The sequence below is a fragment of the Mycetomoellerius zeteki genome, unplaced genomic scaffold (genome assembly GCF_001594055.1).
Source record: "Mycetomoellerius zeteki isolate Tzet28-1 unplaced genomic scaffold, Tzet1.0 scaffold274, whole genome shotgun sequence".
Taxonomy (NCBI): Eukaryota; Metazoa; Arthropoda; class Insecta; order Hymenoptera; family Formicidae; genus Mycetomoellerius; species Mycetomoellerius zeteki.
In genome coordinates this window covers 297,849-316,597 of record NW_017257254.1, presented here as the reverse complement: position 1 = coordinate 316,597, position 18,749 = coordinate 297,849, and the positions used below count along the sequence as shown (strand labels likewise).

Genomic DNA, 18,749 nt, shown 5'->3' with positions numbered 1-18,749 from the left:
TAAAGAATCAGTCCGTTACTACTTACATACAGATTACTTTATAATACGAGATTTTTTTCTTGCATACAGATATAGTAAAATCAGGATTATCCGAGCTTATATGAGAAATAAAAATAATATTAATTTATAACAATTTATTTTAATATTTATTAAATGTTATAAATGTTAAAAAATATATATTAAATATTATAAATTTTAATAAATTAGTTGAATGAAGCGAGTATTAATTAGTAACCTCCCCCAATATATATATATATATAAATACGTGTTATATTTTAGGTAAAACTTATATTATCGTAAAATCCCTTTGTTTGTCTTTACGCGATCAGAGTTTTATTCAAATTTTGACTGTACATTATAAAATTCTTTTTCGTAAATAAAAATAGAAAAGCAAAATACAGATTCTTTTAGTGTCCATGCTCGTACGCTACATACTGTGGTCACGCGGTCTCATTGCCAAATATGGCTGGCCGAGGTATTCTTAGCACTGCTCGAGCACGAAACTTGACGGAGTCGCCCGACAAGCATACCTATCATCGTTCATATCTTCATCTTCCTCCGCGTTGTCGTTCGTTTTTTCTTAATTGTATTGTCATTATCTATTCTTTAAGAAAAAATAAAATAAAACTGTATATAAATGACATAGATTCGAACATAAAATATGAATGAATGATATATGAAGAAGATATCACACTTTGCAAATAAAATTATGCATATATAAAATAAAGAAATAAAATCTTATAAATACAAATACACATCGAGATTTATCACTGTATAGCTTTGTGTCCACGATGCTAGGTCTCATATGGAAAAAGAATTAATCAGTCGCATTTGTCAATTGGCCGAATTGTTTAAGCATTTGTCGTACAGTCCCTGCAAAGTAAATTAAATTTGGAAATGTATTTAATATTTCCACTTTAAATAAATTATATACATATGAAAGTCATGTGAATAAGATTATATTTTTATTTAATAACACATTTTTATAGTTTATTTAATTTATTTGTTATTAAAAATTAAATTATTTTTTACAATTAAGAAAAATCTCAACCTTTTTGTGTAAGTACTTTAAGTATGTTTACGATGATTTATACAAAGTTTCATTGTGATCGTCTGTTTAAATATTCTGTAAATAAATAAATAAATAAAATAATTTTGTTTATTTACAGAATAACTAATCTCTATATCACAATGAAAAAAACTTTTGTATTATATTATATAAATCATCTTGAATATAAATTTAAAGTGCTTAAATAAAATTTAGATTTTTTCATCATTTCTTAATATATTTTCATTAGAGCACGTATCTACTTCTTATTGATATAATTTTTTATCCATGTAGAAAATCACCGTTAAATTTTTTAGTACTTTCAAATGCAACATTAAACAATCTCTATAAAATAATTTTTTTAATGTTTTTAAAATATGTTTAATACAGCCTTAAATGTGATTCGCTAATTCGTTCTCCGTCCGAGATCTCAAAGTGATTTCTAACATTGTGAACGTACTTAAGAAAAAAAGAACAATTATAGTTTTTTTATTTTTGCTGTGAATATATATAGTATCGATTAATGACGCACGCACACGCGCGCGCGCGTGTGCGCGCACACACACACACACACACACACACACACACACACACACATACACACACACACACACATACACACACACACACACATTGTATAAACTTTTGTGATTTGAAAGATCTCCGTCCTCCATGTATTGTAGTTCCATAAAAAATCAGTCAGATCATTGTTTAAACTATATAGAAAATATATACGAAAAAAACTGTTGTATCAAATTAACAACGAGTAAATTGAATTCAATTCAATTCAACTCAAATGGAACCATTTTGCTAATTTAGTTAACTCTAGTGATATGTATAATTTATATAAAAGATTTGATATCAACAACTGGCGCTAAGTTAAATTCTATTATCTTCTTATTCCAACCTTCTCTCCAAAAAAAGTAACTTTAATTTTTCTTCAAATATATCTTTATTTTGAGGGTCTACCTATTTCGACCCAAGTAATAATATAGTTTCACTTATCCTTCAGAAATTATTATATAAACATTATGTTTCTATTTCGATCCAAGTAATATCACACATTTTTTAATTAATTCTAGTGATATGTATGATTCATATAAAAGGTTTGATATCAACAACTGGCGCCAAGTTAATTTCTGCTAATGCAATATTAATTTCTTACTGTAGAGCAAAGAACGTGCAACAGTATACAGGTAATCAACAGTATACAGCATCTTGATATTTACCTTGATACTTTTATATTAGATACTATTTATAAGTAATATAACGATGGGAGTCGTGATAATAATAGCTTTAATTTTTTTCAAAAAATATTACATAAAAATCACAAAATTTACTTGCACAAGTTACTTGAACATATGTAGCTGATCTAACAAAATTATTGCATCAAAAAAATAAAATCTAAGTGGTATGTACTTTGTACCCATTTGAGACTTTTTATTCTGACTTAAGTGATAGTAGTTATTCCATTTTCACTCAAAATATTTTATCAAAAAGTTATATTACTTAACTAAATTGTTATCACAATATTAAAGAGGTAATAGGACAAAATAAAAAAATTCAACTTAAATAAAAGAATTTTTTTATGTAAAACCACTTGGTGCTGCTAGACCTTCAAATATTATAAATGTAATAACGTAATAAAAACAAAAATAATTTAGATAAAATAAGATAAAGAATGAAAAACTTTTTAAAAACAATGCGACAGAAGTAAAAATAATCAGCGTGTGTATATACGAGCAAGCAATACTAGTGTGTACAGATTACAATTAAATAGTGAACATATGAAGAGCATGTAACAACCTAATTTCCGTTGCACGGATTAGCTCGCCGGAAACACAGATCGGAAACGAAAGAGGTGCGAAGGCGGCGAAAGAGAATATTTAGAGTAATCAAACTTAACAATAAAAGACCTTATTAATGGTACGCAAGACAATAACTACAAAGATATAACAGTAATTACAAAGATATAACCAAAGATGAGAATATAACAGACGTATATATACTCGTATATATATATATATATATATATACAATGTCGAGTGTCGCGGCGTCGGATTCGTAACTCCGTATTCCGAGTCACGGAACGGCGCGATCGGATTCGTCGTGAACGAGCGCGATAGCCAATAGACCTAAACGATGCGATAACGCGCGGCAATGAGGAACATGGACGCGAAGGATTTTGGTTCCAAACGCCTAGACAAACGTAGGAAATTTACAAACGCACATACTGGGGACCGCAAGAGACTTTTCAATTATTCGGAGCACTTCCGGGTACAGGTTTTCAACGAATTATTTTTTTTTAATCGTCAGTCGTCTCAGGCATTATCCTTGTATTTTTAGATTTTGGTTTCAAACGCCTGGAAAAACAGGAAATTTTCAGTCGCATGTATAATACATACATATGAGTGATCGTCAATCGTCTATCTGTTTAGTTTGGGTTTACTTTTAATTTTCGCTCCACGAACACTCCAAACTTCAATCACATCCTGAATTCTTTAGTTTTTCGTATTTTTGAAACTAGAGAGTCCTTATAATTGTTATATTGTTATTTTGAATATATATGTGCATTACATAATTATATTTTTCGCATATTAAGACTTTTAATTATGATTTTTTATTTCAGCAAGTAAAACTGAATTTAAAAAATAGTGAATCTAACGATTCTTACGCCCAAATGCATACACTCCTTTTCGTATTGAATTAAGTATCAATGTCTGACTCTAACAACTTCTTTGTGTAATTTACATGCCTGCAAACTCCTATTTCGTAAATACTGATCGCGAAGCTTTAATATAAAGCAAATATTGTCACGACTTTACAATATTTGCTTAAGTAATTTATATTTTAATAAAACAATCAAAATTTCAAAATTACCAAATGTGTGTTCTTTACTCTTGATCTAGAGTTTGGGGAGACTTGATTCAGGAGGACCATATTATCCATATGTTTTAATTTATGCAATTAGAGGTGTTGAATAATTATAATTAATTTGTATTAAAGATTTTTATAAAATTAAGTTACAAAAAATGATTTTAAACATTAAACATTAATTATATCCTGATAATATTTATCAGTCAAAATCATTAATTAAATTAATAGAATAAGAAATAGGTAATATAATGTAATATTCATAATTAACTTAGATATCTTACAATGTAATATAATTTATTAAAATTTTTGAATTTTAAAGAATTTTTATAAATTCTTTATAAAGTTTGAATTTAACTTTTTATGAAGATAAGTAATAAAACTAATCATTGTAATCTTAATTAGATAATATTTCATAGATAAGTTATAATGAAATTAAATCTTGGTTTATCAAATTAAACGAGTATGTGTGTGTCTTTTTATATTCATTATGGAAATCTTAAATTTTTAGGGGAAATTGCTTATTTCTTTCTAATTGTAAAATATTATGCTTCATAGCCTGTTTTCCGAGTTTATTGGAGTACCTACAGCTTGGAGTACTTTTCAGCGCCTTCTTTGGCTTTGTATACTCTGGGCATCGTCTAAAAAAATATGCGTATTTTTGCTAAAGATATGTAGATAAGTGACAGGTATGTTATACAGGATGTCCAGTAACGATTATATAATCTCTCATGGGCAGGTAGAGCGGACTAGTGTCCCTAGAATACAGAGTCCGGCGAAATCGTAGACTTACGCGCATAGACCCCTAAAAATGGCGGAACCAATCACCACACCAGCGGGAACGCATCACAATGGTGTGTCCGCCATTTTTAGGGGCTGGTCGCCGGACTCTGTATTCTAGGGACACTAGAGCGGACTAAACTGACAATGAGTCGAGAAGTCCTCTATCATTTTGCAATTTTCGTAATAGTTAACGAGATATTAATTTTTAAGGATTGCCGAATATAAGTGGATAAAATTGACATATAAGACAACTTTAAGATATTTCTTAAAGTTCTTTATGAAATATTTTAAAGACATTTCTGAAAGATGTGTTAAAATTGTTTTATGCATCGATTTTAGATATTCTGCTCATTGGATAGCTAAAAAAAATTGTTAGAATTGCAAAATGGTAGACGTCTTTTCATCTCAGTTTAATCCGCTTTCTTCCACGAGAGATTATGCGACCATTATCATCCTGCATATGAGAGACCCTTGGATCGAATTTCTTGCTTGGAATGAATCAAATATATCCAAAGAGTACTTTTTTAATTTTAATTTTATTTTTTGTAAACAAATAAATTTTTTTTTTACTAACCTTGCAGTTACTTTCTTAAAGCAATCAACTTTTCATTCCATTATACAGAGTATTTTAAACTTTTTGACGCTTGTGGGCAGATAGAACTAAACTGAGTTGAAAAGTCTATTATTTTCCAACTTTTGCAATAGTTATACAACGAGATATTAATTTCTAAAAATTGCTGAAAAAGCGGATAAAATCGACGCATAAGACAACTTTAAGATATCTTTCAGAGTTTTCTAGGAAACATCTTAAAAATATTTCTTAAAGAACTCTTAAAGATTCTTATACGTCGATTTTAGATATTCTATTCGTTAGGTAACTAAAAAAAATTGCAAACATTACAAAATGATAGAGGATTTTTCGACTCCGTTTAGTCCGTTCTACCATAAGCAGTGTGTTAAAAAATTCGGAATACTTTCTATACTTTCGGTCTAATTATAAAACTTAAAAACTATTTAATACTTACAAAAAAAAGAATTGGGTATTTCAAAAAATAAAACGTATCAGTACTTTGTTATTGTTAAAATAACATTTGATTGTTAAAATGACATTTGGGGTCTGTATAAGTATATCATATCAAAAGATAATAGAGCGTACTTGTGATATAATTACATAAAAAATATTTTTTAAAAGTTTTTATCCATCCTGAATATGAAATAAATATTTGTCAATTTGTTGATAACTTTTCCACTTTTTATATTTAATTATTTTACTAAACATTTATACATAAAAATTAATTTCTATTTTTTCAGATCATCACTCATCTGTACGAATGTGATTATATCCTGTAATCGGATATCATTTCAACCATATTATAATTGTCAATTTATCAACACAAATCTTGAAGGATATTAATAATTATATATGGTGATAAAAGAAAGAATGACATATAAACAAAAATAAAAAGCAAAAGGAGATCGTAAACGTAAAAAAAAGAAACAATGATCTATTTCATAAAAAAAAATTATAAGATAACGTGGCTGTTGTGGAAAATGAAATTTTTAGACCAATCGGTCTAAGATATGCCAGCGATAATAATAACAATATCTCAACAATCCTCAAAAATATCTTCATCGCTATTGTCAGCTGAAATAACGGAATTATACCAATCATCATCATTGTCGTCGCCGACGTCGTTGTCCTGGGATTGCCAGGTCTACGCGACACGACGTAATCTTTTTGTATCAGCGATTATCGACTTACGTTCAAGTAAGGCAGTGCATTGTCCAAATTTGAATACCTGTTTGGTAAACGAATCACATTTAAGATATGATCGAGTGAACTGTCAAACAATCCATTTTGATTACGCAATTCCAATTAACATCGTGCCTATTCAAAAGAATCCCGAGTTAGTCGGATTAGTATTAGATCAATCCATCAAATTGAATAATCAAGTAGTGAATTTTCTACTTGATCATCATCCGCAATTGCGTCAACAACAGTGTTTTTATGATTTGGCTGCCACAGCCAAACATGATTTACGTCGAAAGTTTCCTGCAGATTCGGCTGCTTCCGGCGAGGAAGACATAGCTGCAATTGCCAAGCAGATCAGTGATCATGCAGAGGCAATTTATCAGACGTGGAAGAGCCGTGGATTAGCACCGACGGAGATTTTAACTTGCCACAGCAACACAACTGCTGTTGATAAATTTGGTAGCACGTTGACACCTTGCAATTCACCTACTATTGGAAATGCTGTGACTGGAAATAATATTGACGACAAGATGTCGTCATCGCCATCACTCGAACATTCTTCTCCAACAACTGTAGATATATTAAATTCGCCAAATCTAGACAATGGCAATCTCGAAAAACTAGTCAACAATTTTGTAGTAGAGGACAAAGCTAGAATAGCTGCTTCTAAACAGAAATTATCATCTAAGCCATTACCATCTTCCATACAATTTGCCCTGCAGAAATTTGAGAAAAATTCTATCCAACAACAGCAGATGGCTGTTGCAACAAAGAATAATATAATTGCCGACAACTCGAAGAAATTATCGAGTGTCTTATTATCGCCTACCTTATCATTTTTGAACAAATCGTCACAAATAATAAAACCTCAGGTTCCTACGAAGACGTCTGGCTCTCATCACTGCGAAGTCTTTCTGGAGACTATCGAAACTACTTTCCCAGTTGATTTGACATCTTCCAATAGAATGATACATCAAAAGAGACCCACTAGTACATTAATTACATCATCGTCCATTGATTCCTCATTAAACATTAACTCATCGCATTCGACCACTTCAGGTTTGACAACTTGGCCATTAAAAAATAAATTAAATGATGTCAAAAGAATTACAGATGTATCTCTCACGTCAGCTAAAACATCTCAACAAGAGGATATTACAAAAACAGTGCCAGCGCAGAATGAGAAAAAATCAGTCATGACAGGTTTGAACTCACGATGTGCGTATCTTGACGAAGTCGCACGAGAAGAAGAAAGACTGATAAATGCTTTAAAAACAGGTGCTGTAATCACTGAAGAACCAGAGAGGACAATAACATGTTTGCGCAATAAACAGAAACCGGCTATTAAACAAGAAAAACCAAAAGTTGAATCGGTCAAACAAATTATTATCGGAGGCCATTATTATAAGAATAATTCGATAGTATCGAATTCGAGAACTTCTAGTTCTATGGTAAATGTAATCAATAATGACAATGTTGGCACTGCCACCACTATACCTACTAGTCATATTGCATTAGTTAATAGTGCGAAATCATTCAGCAAGGACGATCTGTCCGTTATGTCGGCGGTTGACTATGCTAAAGCTAGATACCAAGCCGCTCAAGAAAATCCACCTACCCAACAACGACTTGAGGAGCAGCGAGCTTCCAACAATACATACAATAGTTGTACCACAGAGCAATTGGTTTCCAGCGCAAGAACGAAATTTGAGATGGAGATACAAAAGGATAAGGATGTTAAAGACTTGGATAAACATTCAGTGACATCTAGATGGGGATCAAAAATTACTTCTTCACGACCACGTCTAGAGCAGGCTGTACCCCATCCAGAATTAACTAATCAACAAAAACAGCATATAAGAACGGCCGTGACGACAGGAACGGGCAATAATCCCGTCAGACCGTTCCTCACAAGAGGCTCCGTGGCAGAGCGTGTACTCATTTTTGAGAAATGTCCAAGCGAGCTGCTGTTAGACAAACGTGGTCCACGACAACTGGCCATTAATACATTGAGTGGTGGCCATGAGGTGCAAAATAAAACTCAGGTAATTCTCTTAAGAAGGGTATTATGAAAAGATCTGTTTTTGTTGTGCTTGCGGAAAGTAAAATCAACATTATTTCTTATAGTTTTTGAGGCGAGAAATCTGATAGTGCTAGTTTAAATTATGTCATATTACAAAAACACATAAAAAGTTACGTTCAAAATTGGGAAAACGCATACTGTCATAGTTATTCGTGAGATTGTCTACATACATCGATGGTAAATAATGTAATACATCATATTTTGATATTAAAAATACTATATTTAATAGCAGAAGTATTAGACGCAACAAAATGTTTTCGAGTGTTTACACGAACATGTTCAATGGCGGTGTCTATTAGGTGAGGGAAACTGATGCGAACGTGTTCGTGCAAGTGTCCGAAAATTTTCCTTTGCATCCGATATTTTCACTATTAAATGTAGCACTTTTATAAGATATTCTATATATTTAATATCAAAATATGATGTATCACACTTTCTACTGTATATGTAACGTAGCGCACATGTCTCATGAGAGAGCTTTAAATTTACAAGAATAGCGCGCAAATGATCACCATGTTTGACCTATTATCATATTAAAAAAGAATTATGTGCTTATTGGACAATAGACCAATTAGGACAAAAATAGGGCTTTCTCCTTACGCATAGCTTATATGTCTTCGTTTCTCTGAAGTAGACTCTGTCCGTCCGTCGTAAGGTGCTTGGAACGCACCCGCTAGTGTCGTACGAAAACCTTTAACATTGTTTCTAGGTTTTTAAATACGAAGGTTTACTTCTAACCGTGTCTGCGGCCGTGTTTATGGCCGCAGCCTCTCTATTGCTTGTCTTAGCGTTTTGAAGTACTCATGATCGTCTTTTTTTCTATTCGGTTTATCATTTAGAAATTGTCCCGGTAACTTTATTGGTTTCCCCAAACTAATTCCGCTGATGTTGCTTTGTGCTCCTATATATCCTTGTCTCCATGCATCCTTAGGAGGATTATAAGCAACACCTGTCCACCATTTCGTCTCATGATTTTTTATGGCTGCTTTTAATTGCCTGTGGAAGCGCTCCATCATCTCGTTCAACCGCGAATGATATGCTGTCGTCCTCACATGTGTGGAACCCGTTAGTTTTCTAATCTGCCTAAAGAGGTCCGCTTCGAATTAATGTCCCTGATCAGTCGTAATCTTTTGTGGAATTCCAAACTTTACTATCCACCCGCTGAACAAGTTCTTTGTTATCGTCTCTGCTGAGATATCTGTAACTGAGATAGCTTCTGACCATGTGTAGCGGTCAACGAATCGTTGCGTTACTACTTTTGCTGTCATTTTAACTCTGAGATGTGTAACGATTAGTATACCTGCCATCGAAAAGCTTGTGTCACATAGGGTTGCGCCACTGGTGTTCTTGTGTCGCAGTAAAGAGTTGCCTCTGTTCCTGGGATTGGCACTTTTCAACTTGAGTCTCTACTCTTTGTTGAGTATGTCTTGGAGTTCCTCATCTTTTAATTGCGCCTTTGTTGACTCCTCAAAGTTTATGGCCTTCTGTACTTCTTCTATTCGTGACAGGTCATCGGCTATCACGTTATCACTCCCCACGATATCTAGATCGTTTGTAAACTGACCGATGAACTTCAATTGCTGAGCTTGCCGTGGAGAACTGTGCAGTGAACCTTATTTGAAAAAGTAAATTAATGATTTGTGATCCGTTAGCACGCTGAATTCACGTTCTTTCAACATGTGTCGGAAGTGCCGGATTGCCGTGTATATTGCTAACAACTCCCGATCATAAGGGCTATACTTCCTTTGCGCCACGCTTAGCTTCTTATTCAAGAATGTTAGCGGTTGCCAACTTAGTTGCATCTTTTGCTGCTTACCGCTCCCAACATAGTGTCTGATGCATCCGTGACTAATCGTAACTCCGTTGCTGTATCTGGGTGTACCAGCATGGTGACATGAACCAGGCTCTTTCACTTCCATGAATGTCTTCTTCCTTTCCGTTGTCCACTCTACCGGCGTCCTTCCTTTTGCTTTTGTTCTTTTGAGCGCGTCATTCATTGTTATTTGCATTTGCGCAATCCCTTGTATAAACCTTCGGTAAAAATTGATCATCCCCAGGAATTGGTGAAGCTGCTTTACTGTTGCCGGTTTCAGGAAATAATGTGTTTCTGCCTTTTCCTGTGGTATTCCTTTCTCAGACACCTCATATCCTAAAAACTTGATCTTTTCTATTCTCCTAGAATTTTGCAGCGTTGATTCGCACTTCGTACTTGTTCAAGTGCGCGAAAATTTCTTTGAGGTGTTGCTTATATTCAACCAGTGTTATTGATGCAATTAATATATCATCAATGTAGGCGTAGCAGTAGTTCAAATCATGCAGCAGTCCATTAATAAAACGTTATAACGTCTGTGCGGCGTAGCGTAGTCTATGCGACATGTATTTGAATTCGATTATCCCGAATAGCATCGTAATTGCCGTCTTGGAATGTCTTCCGGATTGATTGAAATCTATGTGTGTGGTTGTAGGCCTTTATAAAATCTAGCATCGAGAATATCTTCTTTTCACTCAACGTTTGTGCGAAATCTTCCAAGTGCGATATTGGGTATATGTTTGGTATCGTCCGTGCGTTCAACTTTCTTTAGTCATCACACATGGTCTCCATGCGTCATCCTTTTCGGGTATCATGTGTAATGTAATGGCAATGACATGAGCTCTTTGAAGATTGAAGCATTATTCTTAGAACATTATGTCGAACTTCGCTTTGACTGCTCACAGCTTGTCGGAAGCTAACCTCCGCGACCTACATGCATCCGGTGATCCGGGTGTTGTTTGTATATAATGCATGATTTCGAGCTTGATCTCTCTTTGCTGCTCCGTTATGCGCGTTACTACTGGGTATTCTGCTAAAATAGCGTAGAACTCACAATGAGACATTTTTCGTAATAAATTATTCGCATATGTTTAATACTGATTGGAACTGGGGGTCGATTTGATTTACTATTGATTTACTTCGTCAAATCCTTTGGTTTCTTATATTGCTTGATTAGCTAAGTTATTATACAAGAAACATAATTTTTTAATTATTCGAAATTTTTATTATTCGAAACTTTTAAGATTTTCAAGACTTTCAGAAACTATCATTACCAGTAATATATAATAAGAAATTTAATAATAAATACTTTAACAATTGAGATTCGAAATTTTTGTCTTATACCATACGCAAAAAATTAAGGAATCACCTATTATGCTCTCCAAAAATAGATAATATTTAAGAGAGTGTAACTGCGTCAAAAATAACGATGACAAGAGTTTTCAGAAAACATATATAAGGACTTGAAGTCTCTATTTTTAAATCAGGAACTGAGATAATGATCGGATGTACTTCCGAAAAGGTGAAATCTCCGATTTTATTGTCAATTCGATACTACAGTATTTTGGTGCGCTGATTACAAATATGATCATGAAAATTACTGACAAGGTCATTTTCAATGTCAAATATTAAAAAACGTATTTTTTTAAATTTTTTCATATTTTGACATACGTTGTCAAGGTTATGATCCTAAGTGACTTCCAACAGGTTTTAGTTGGTAATCGTCTTTCGTTTAAAAGTTATTAACAAGGAAAGTTTAAAAAATAACATCTCATTTCTGTTATATGCTATAATACTAACAATGGCTACGGTTACACCGTGCATTTAGGTCGCGTCCTATACAATAGATCTTTGTTTATCCTGTATATTAAACAAAGACATCTATTGTATAGGCCGCGGCCTAAATGCACGGTGTAACCGTAGTCAATTACTCCATACCCCTCTCCTTGCTTATGTAATAATTTTTGACGCGAAACGAGGTCCATTCTATCTCCCCTCTATCCAGGGGGGGGGGTCACATTAGAGAAAGTGCGGGGTGAGCTTGGACAGTCGAATCTCCTAAGAGGGGGAGGTGACGTGAACCTCGCTTCGCATTTCCATGTCGTACTTTCCAGTCGTATGCCTCGTGGCAGGACAAAGGTGGGGTGGAAGTCGCTTCGCGTGAAAAGTCATACGCCCCGAGGTAGGGGGAAGTGGAGAGGAACTCACTTCGCATGGCAAGTCGTACTTTCCTTGGCAGGAGGGAAGGAGGTATGGGGTGGAACTCGCTTTGCGTAGAAAGTTGGACGCTCCGAAGTAGAAGGGAAGGTGAAATGGACCCAATTTTGCATGGAAAGATATTACGTAAGCAGGGAGAGAGGAGAGTGGAGTAATTGTTAGTATTTTAGCATATAGCAAATATGTGAAGTCACCTTGACAATGACCTTGTAATTTTTGTGATCATATCTGCACACCAAAATACAGCAGTATACCAATCGACAACAAAATCAGGTGTTTCACCTTTTCAGAAGTCCATTCTAACGATCTGATTGACATTTTGGGAGCTACATGGATATAAATGGAAACGAATCACTCTGAAGATTTTTTGCGAACTTTATGAAGTTCCAAGGTATAAATTAAAAACGCATATAAAAAAGCAGTTTACAGTTTTTGATAGATTGAATCTTTATCTTTAATTTACTTGCTTATTGAATATTATACGGTTTTTTTTTTTACCAAGTTATTCAATATTGAAGTGAAAACAACCTTTTATCACTTTTTCGAAAGCTGTAAACTGCTAGCTTTTATGTGCGATTTTTAATTCATGCCATGGAACTTCGTAAAGATCGTACAAAAGATTTCAGATTTAACGGATTTCCGTTTGTATTCATATAGCTACGTAAAATCAAATGGTTAATTCAATTATCTATTTCAAAAATAGAGATTTTAAGCTTTAAAATGCTTTTTGAAAAATCTCGTTATGATTATTTTTTACGAAGTTACACTTTCTTAATATTTTTAGACGACTGAATAGGTATTTCCTTAACCTTTTGTTGCATAGTATCCTCTGCAAAGGACACCTTTTCTTGCCGCAATTTTTGTATATTTTTACGTATTTGATAATTGATTTATCAGTATGATATTAGACCGATGAGAATAAATCTAATTAAGGTTGTATTGGACATATTTTGGAAACATTCAAAAAATTACGAAAAAATTACATTGTTTTTTTGCATTTAAAAGTTGTAGAAAAAAGTAGACATGTGCTCTAATGAAAATATTAAAAGATAATGAAAAAAATCTAAATTTTTTTATGTAAGTACTGTATATTTGAAGATGATTTATATTTATAATATAAAGTTTCATTGCAATATGGAGATTAGTTGTTCTGTAAAAAAAAATTAAATAAAATTATTTTATTTATTTTTTTATTTATATATATACAGAATAAATAATCAAATAATCACAATGAAACTTTGTATAAATTATCTTGAATGCTTAAAGTACTCAGAAAAAATTGAGATTTTTTTTATGTTGTAAAAAATAATTTAATTTTTAATAAAAAACAGACTAAATAAACTATAAAAAATGTGTTACTGTATGAAAATATAATTTTATTTACACAACTGTCGTATGTATGTTTTATTTGAAGTGTAAATATTAAACATTTCCAAATTTAATTTACTTAGCACGGACTGTACGACCAATACATCCTTAAATACGAAAATTTCTATATTAGGTCAAAACGGAAAATTATTTACAATTTATAAATTATTCGCAGATTTTAAGATTCTCATTAATATCCGATTATTTTATTGATATTCTTAGATGTTTATTAGCATAAAAAATTATTAAATTGCTCATCAATATAATAAGTGATACTACTCTGATAAGTGATACTTTCTGCTTATGATGGCGTTTCAAAATCGAAAAAGATTTCGGCGCGCAGTTTGTAGAGCCAAGTATGTATAGATATAAATTTATACAGAGAGAAAGAGAGAGAGAGAGAGAGAAATATTTAAGCACAAAGATTCGCTTTGACCGAATACAGGAATTCTCGTATTTGATTGATTTATATTACGTTTTTGGGATCATTATATTCCTAAGATTTGAATAACAAAATTATGTAATTATTTTGCATTAACTACAAGTTAAAAACAAAAGATCAGTCAAGCATCTTTTTTACAAAAAAATTATGCCGGGACGAAAATAATAATAAATATATCTTCAAAATCTTTATATTAATGTTTTCGATGTTGCTGATTTCAAATCTGTATTTATAATTGACAAATTTTAAATGGCAGAACCAAAACATTGGCCGAAATAACTAGACATGTTGAAATCTGATTTTAGGGAAATGGAAAGTTTAGGCGGTCGAAAATTGTGTAAAAAATTCAAATGTCGTTTGTGGACAAATGAATAAACATACATACATTTTCTTTTTAGTACATTTTTAATGCTTTCATAAAACTTTCTTAATGAATAAAATCAGCCGTGAAAGTCCTTAAAATATGAATAATTGAGAGCAATATTGATTATCAAAAGCGACTGCACGATTTGCGTTCTGATCACGATTTCGGGTAATCGAGTGAAAATTTTTCAATTTTTTGGTGCCATTTTATTGGTGAGATTCTCATCTATAGGCTGAACCTGAAATCTGTAAAAGAACGTGAAAATTACAAAAGTGGTAGTGAAAAATTAAAGAAATGTCGAAAAATTCAAATTATTTGTTGTTAAAACGGGCTTAAAAAATAAATGTCGTGCTATAAAAGTAGCTTCAATTTATGGAAAAATTTGTTATTTTTATTTAAACAAAAGTTGAATATTTACAGCCGTTCTTGAGTTATCGTGGCAAGAACAGAACAGTGCGCAGTCGCCTTTAATTATCAATATTGCCCTCAATTATTCATACTTAGTGGACTTTCGCGACATTTGAATTTTGTACAATTTTCGGCCGTCCAAACCTTTCTACTTCCATTAACGATATTTTTCAAGACATGTTGAATTTTGATTGTAATGAAATTTTACATATATATAGATGAAATAAATAAATAAATGTAGAAATGATTTATGTGGAAAAATAGTTTTAAAGAATGAAATCACCCCTTAAGTATATGTATGAACAGTTTTTAACTTTTTTCTTTCTTGTCTCTCAAAAACTATTTGAGATATAAAAAAATGTTTTATATAAAAGTTTAATAACAAACATACCTTAAACTAACTACATAAGCAACATTTTGAAAAAAATTATTTTAAAAAATTTACCTCTATGCAATCACTTATATGAAAAAATATCTATTTTATACATTTTTTGTATTTCTTATACCTTCAATAGTTCTTGAAATATAATGTCAAAAAAGTTGTATTTTTAAATTTTGTCTGCAGATTTGAAATCAGAAGTTTAACATATTCTTACGTGTAAAATTTCACATGTAAATAAGCTATAGTTAATTTTTTTTAATTTGGCCGTCATATTGAATCTGCCTTTAAAACTTTTGACTTTAGATTTGTAATCAACGACCCCAAAAATCACTCTATAGACTAAAATTCAGCAAAATACATTTATCAGAAAAATTTGTGCAACAAAGGGTTAATTTTTTTGCGTAGTGTATATGAAGCCACTTGATCTTGAGCTTATCATTAACAGCTGCTATTATTGTGCCATGTGAACTGAATGAGAGTAATCGTATAATGACCATGACGTAATCATCGGCACTGCAAGGTATGGCAATATATTGATCATCTCTTTCCTTGAAATCTTCTGACGATGTCTCGTAATAGAACATCAGTGTGTTCTTGATCAAACCCAATGAAAATTGTAATTTACAGAACATATACTTTAAAAGAAACAACTTATTGTATTTCTATATTTAATTTGATTTGTTTATGGAGGTGATATATTTTTACAGGTAGACTTTAACCTTTAGACTGCCGGGAAAGCCACTTTTATGGCTCTGGAGTGTGGGTTTAAATACCCTCATTTTTCGTGGTATTTTAAATATTAATTATATTAAACATATATGTGTGTATGTTGTCCACATAATGCTCTCCGGTGCCCGCTTCGCGCTTGTTTGCGCTCACGTCGATGGAACATAATAACCTAATATAATAATAATTCGTTATGCATAATACCCTGCTTTGAAAATTATTATTCAAAAGAAATTTTGTCATAATTATGAAAAAAATAAAATAAAAAAAACAATTATAAAATATACAAAAAATATAAAAAAGTAAAAAAATTATGTATAAAATAAGAAACAAGTAAAAAAAATACAAAAAATAAGTTAAAAAACCAAACAAAAAAAAAGTCAAAAACGAGCTACAAACTTTTTATGTCTATGTCGTTAGCTCTGAGTAAGCTAAAGGAAAGTTCTCTACATGAGTATATACGTTTATATTCATTTATGTTGTCAGTGTTACATATAGGGCTCGAGATTTCATAAATTTATGCTCAGAATTGAAATCAACAATACCAAAAACATTATTTTTGATAAAATAAAATTAAAAACAACTCCTAAATACATTATTTTTGATAAAATAAAATTTTTTTTATTTGATTATACATTCCCTGCCGAGAAAGCCATTTTTGTGACTCTGCACAAATCTCGATTTTCTGCGCTACGTATTCATTACTTATGTAGACAAATTTTCGAGAAAAAACATTATTTTAACGAAAAAGTGCCGGCAGCCTAAAGGTTAATTCATTTAAAAAATCTTTCTTTTTAATTCAATTCGCATCTTTTCTTATAGATTTACTCGAGAGAGAAGACGCAGCAAAAAAGTTTGCCACCACATACAACTTTACAAAGACAAGTGAAAGCCAATAGAAGTGTTCATATACCAAGGTTTGTATACAATGTTATAAAGAAATCAAAACCTTAAAAAAAATATATATATAAAGTGAAGTCAAATGCATGCATATTGCATGCTATGTAAAATGTAATGTAGAAAGAAATTTTATACAAATGTTCTATTATCACTGCAATAGTGGAAAATTGAAAATTTATATAATATATATATTTTATTTTTACTAAAATTTAAAATTGTTAAATATAATTTAATCATTTAAAAATTATCAATAGATCAATTTTTGCTATGCAACAATAAATTACCAAGTATAAATTATATTATAGAAATAATTTAAGTAAATGATAAAAGGTTTGAAATGTATATATTTTACACAATTTTCTTATTTAAATATATTTTTCTAAAAAAAAAGTAATAACGCAAAAATAATATTAACTAAAAATAAAAAATTGTGTACATGTTTAAAATTTAATTCTTTCATATTAGCATTCATTCATTATGGTGTTCAATAAAATATGATTATATATATAATTTACGTTTAAATTTATATATATGTATTATACAGCGTTGTAAAAATATATACTCTTTCAGATTAAATTGTAAAAACGCTTAAATTGAGAACCTCTTTAAAATATTTTTCTTTGATCGCATTCAATTGTTTGTTATTCATATTATATCAATACGTATTATATCAATACAGAATATCGAAAAAATATATATACAATAATACAAAATAATACAAACAATATCAAAATAATGCTTTATTAATCGGAAAAAGCATAAGGGTCAAATTGGCGCGTTCAGCGATTCTTAAAGGCTGTCCAATTCCGGCGGTTCCAATGTTAAAAAATAAATCGATAAATCTTCTACTTGATTAATTTTAAAATAATGTTATTTCTTTTGCAGATTTTATTTTCCAGGAGGGAAACCACTTCCTCTCTCACAATTAGAGATGATCATCTCAAAAATTACTGCGGCCTTTCAGAGTTTACCGAATTGTCACGCTTCTCAAGCACAATTTCATATTATCACGAAGGTCAGAATTTATACATTTTTGAAATAAAATGATTTGCTAAAATAAAAGTAATGCTTTCCATTACTTTTATCAGCCATTTATGTTAACAATGGAAACAATATTAAGAGACTATTTATGAAGTTATAGATGACAAAGCCAACTATTTTTATACTTCTTTTTCTTGTTATTGGATCAGTATATTCGAATAATTTATTTTTTTCTCTTTTCATCAAATATTTGCCATTCTGATAAATACCTTTCTCTAAACAACTCTTTCTAAGTATTAGTTATGTTTTGAAAGAGTCATTCAGCAGACACACATCATTTAGTTAGATTTTGATCACTTATTAACCACCAATGTTTTTAAGGCATCAAAATGATGATCTAATAATACAGTTAAATGACGTCATACTCATAATGATCAAATGATGTTATATATGTACATACATATATATATTTATAAATATATATATATATATACACTTGTCAACAAAATTATCGCAAAATAAATGTATATCAAAATTTTGCATAACTTCAAGTAAGTCAAGAAGACTAGAACTAAGGAGGATCAACTCGTGCCAATAGCGGTAGTGGGGG

General features: G+C 31.3%; 1 protein-coding gene across 2 annotated transcripts in view; it reads left to right on the top strand.

Moving 5' to 3' along the window:
* Positions 1-6,211: 6,211 nt before the first annotated feature.
* The window catches only part of LOC108724093 (uncharacterized), a 38,293-nt gene continuing 25,755 nt past the window's right edge, over positions 6,212-18,749 (top strand). For both annotated transcript variants that reach the window (XM_018450264.1, XM_018450265.1), the window contains exons 1-3: positions 6,212-8,503; positions 17,081-17,175; positions 18,044-18,173. In XM_018450264.1, the coding sequence (XP_018305766.1) occupies positions 6,287-8,503; positions 17,081-17,175; positions 18,044-18,173 (2,442 nt within the window). In that variant the 5' untranslated portion in view covers positions 6,212-6,286. The remainder of the gene's footprint in view (positions 8,504-17,080; positions 17,176-18,043; positions 18,174-18,749) is intronic.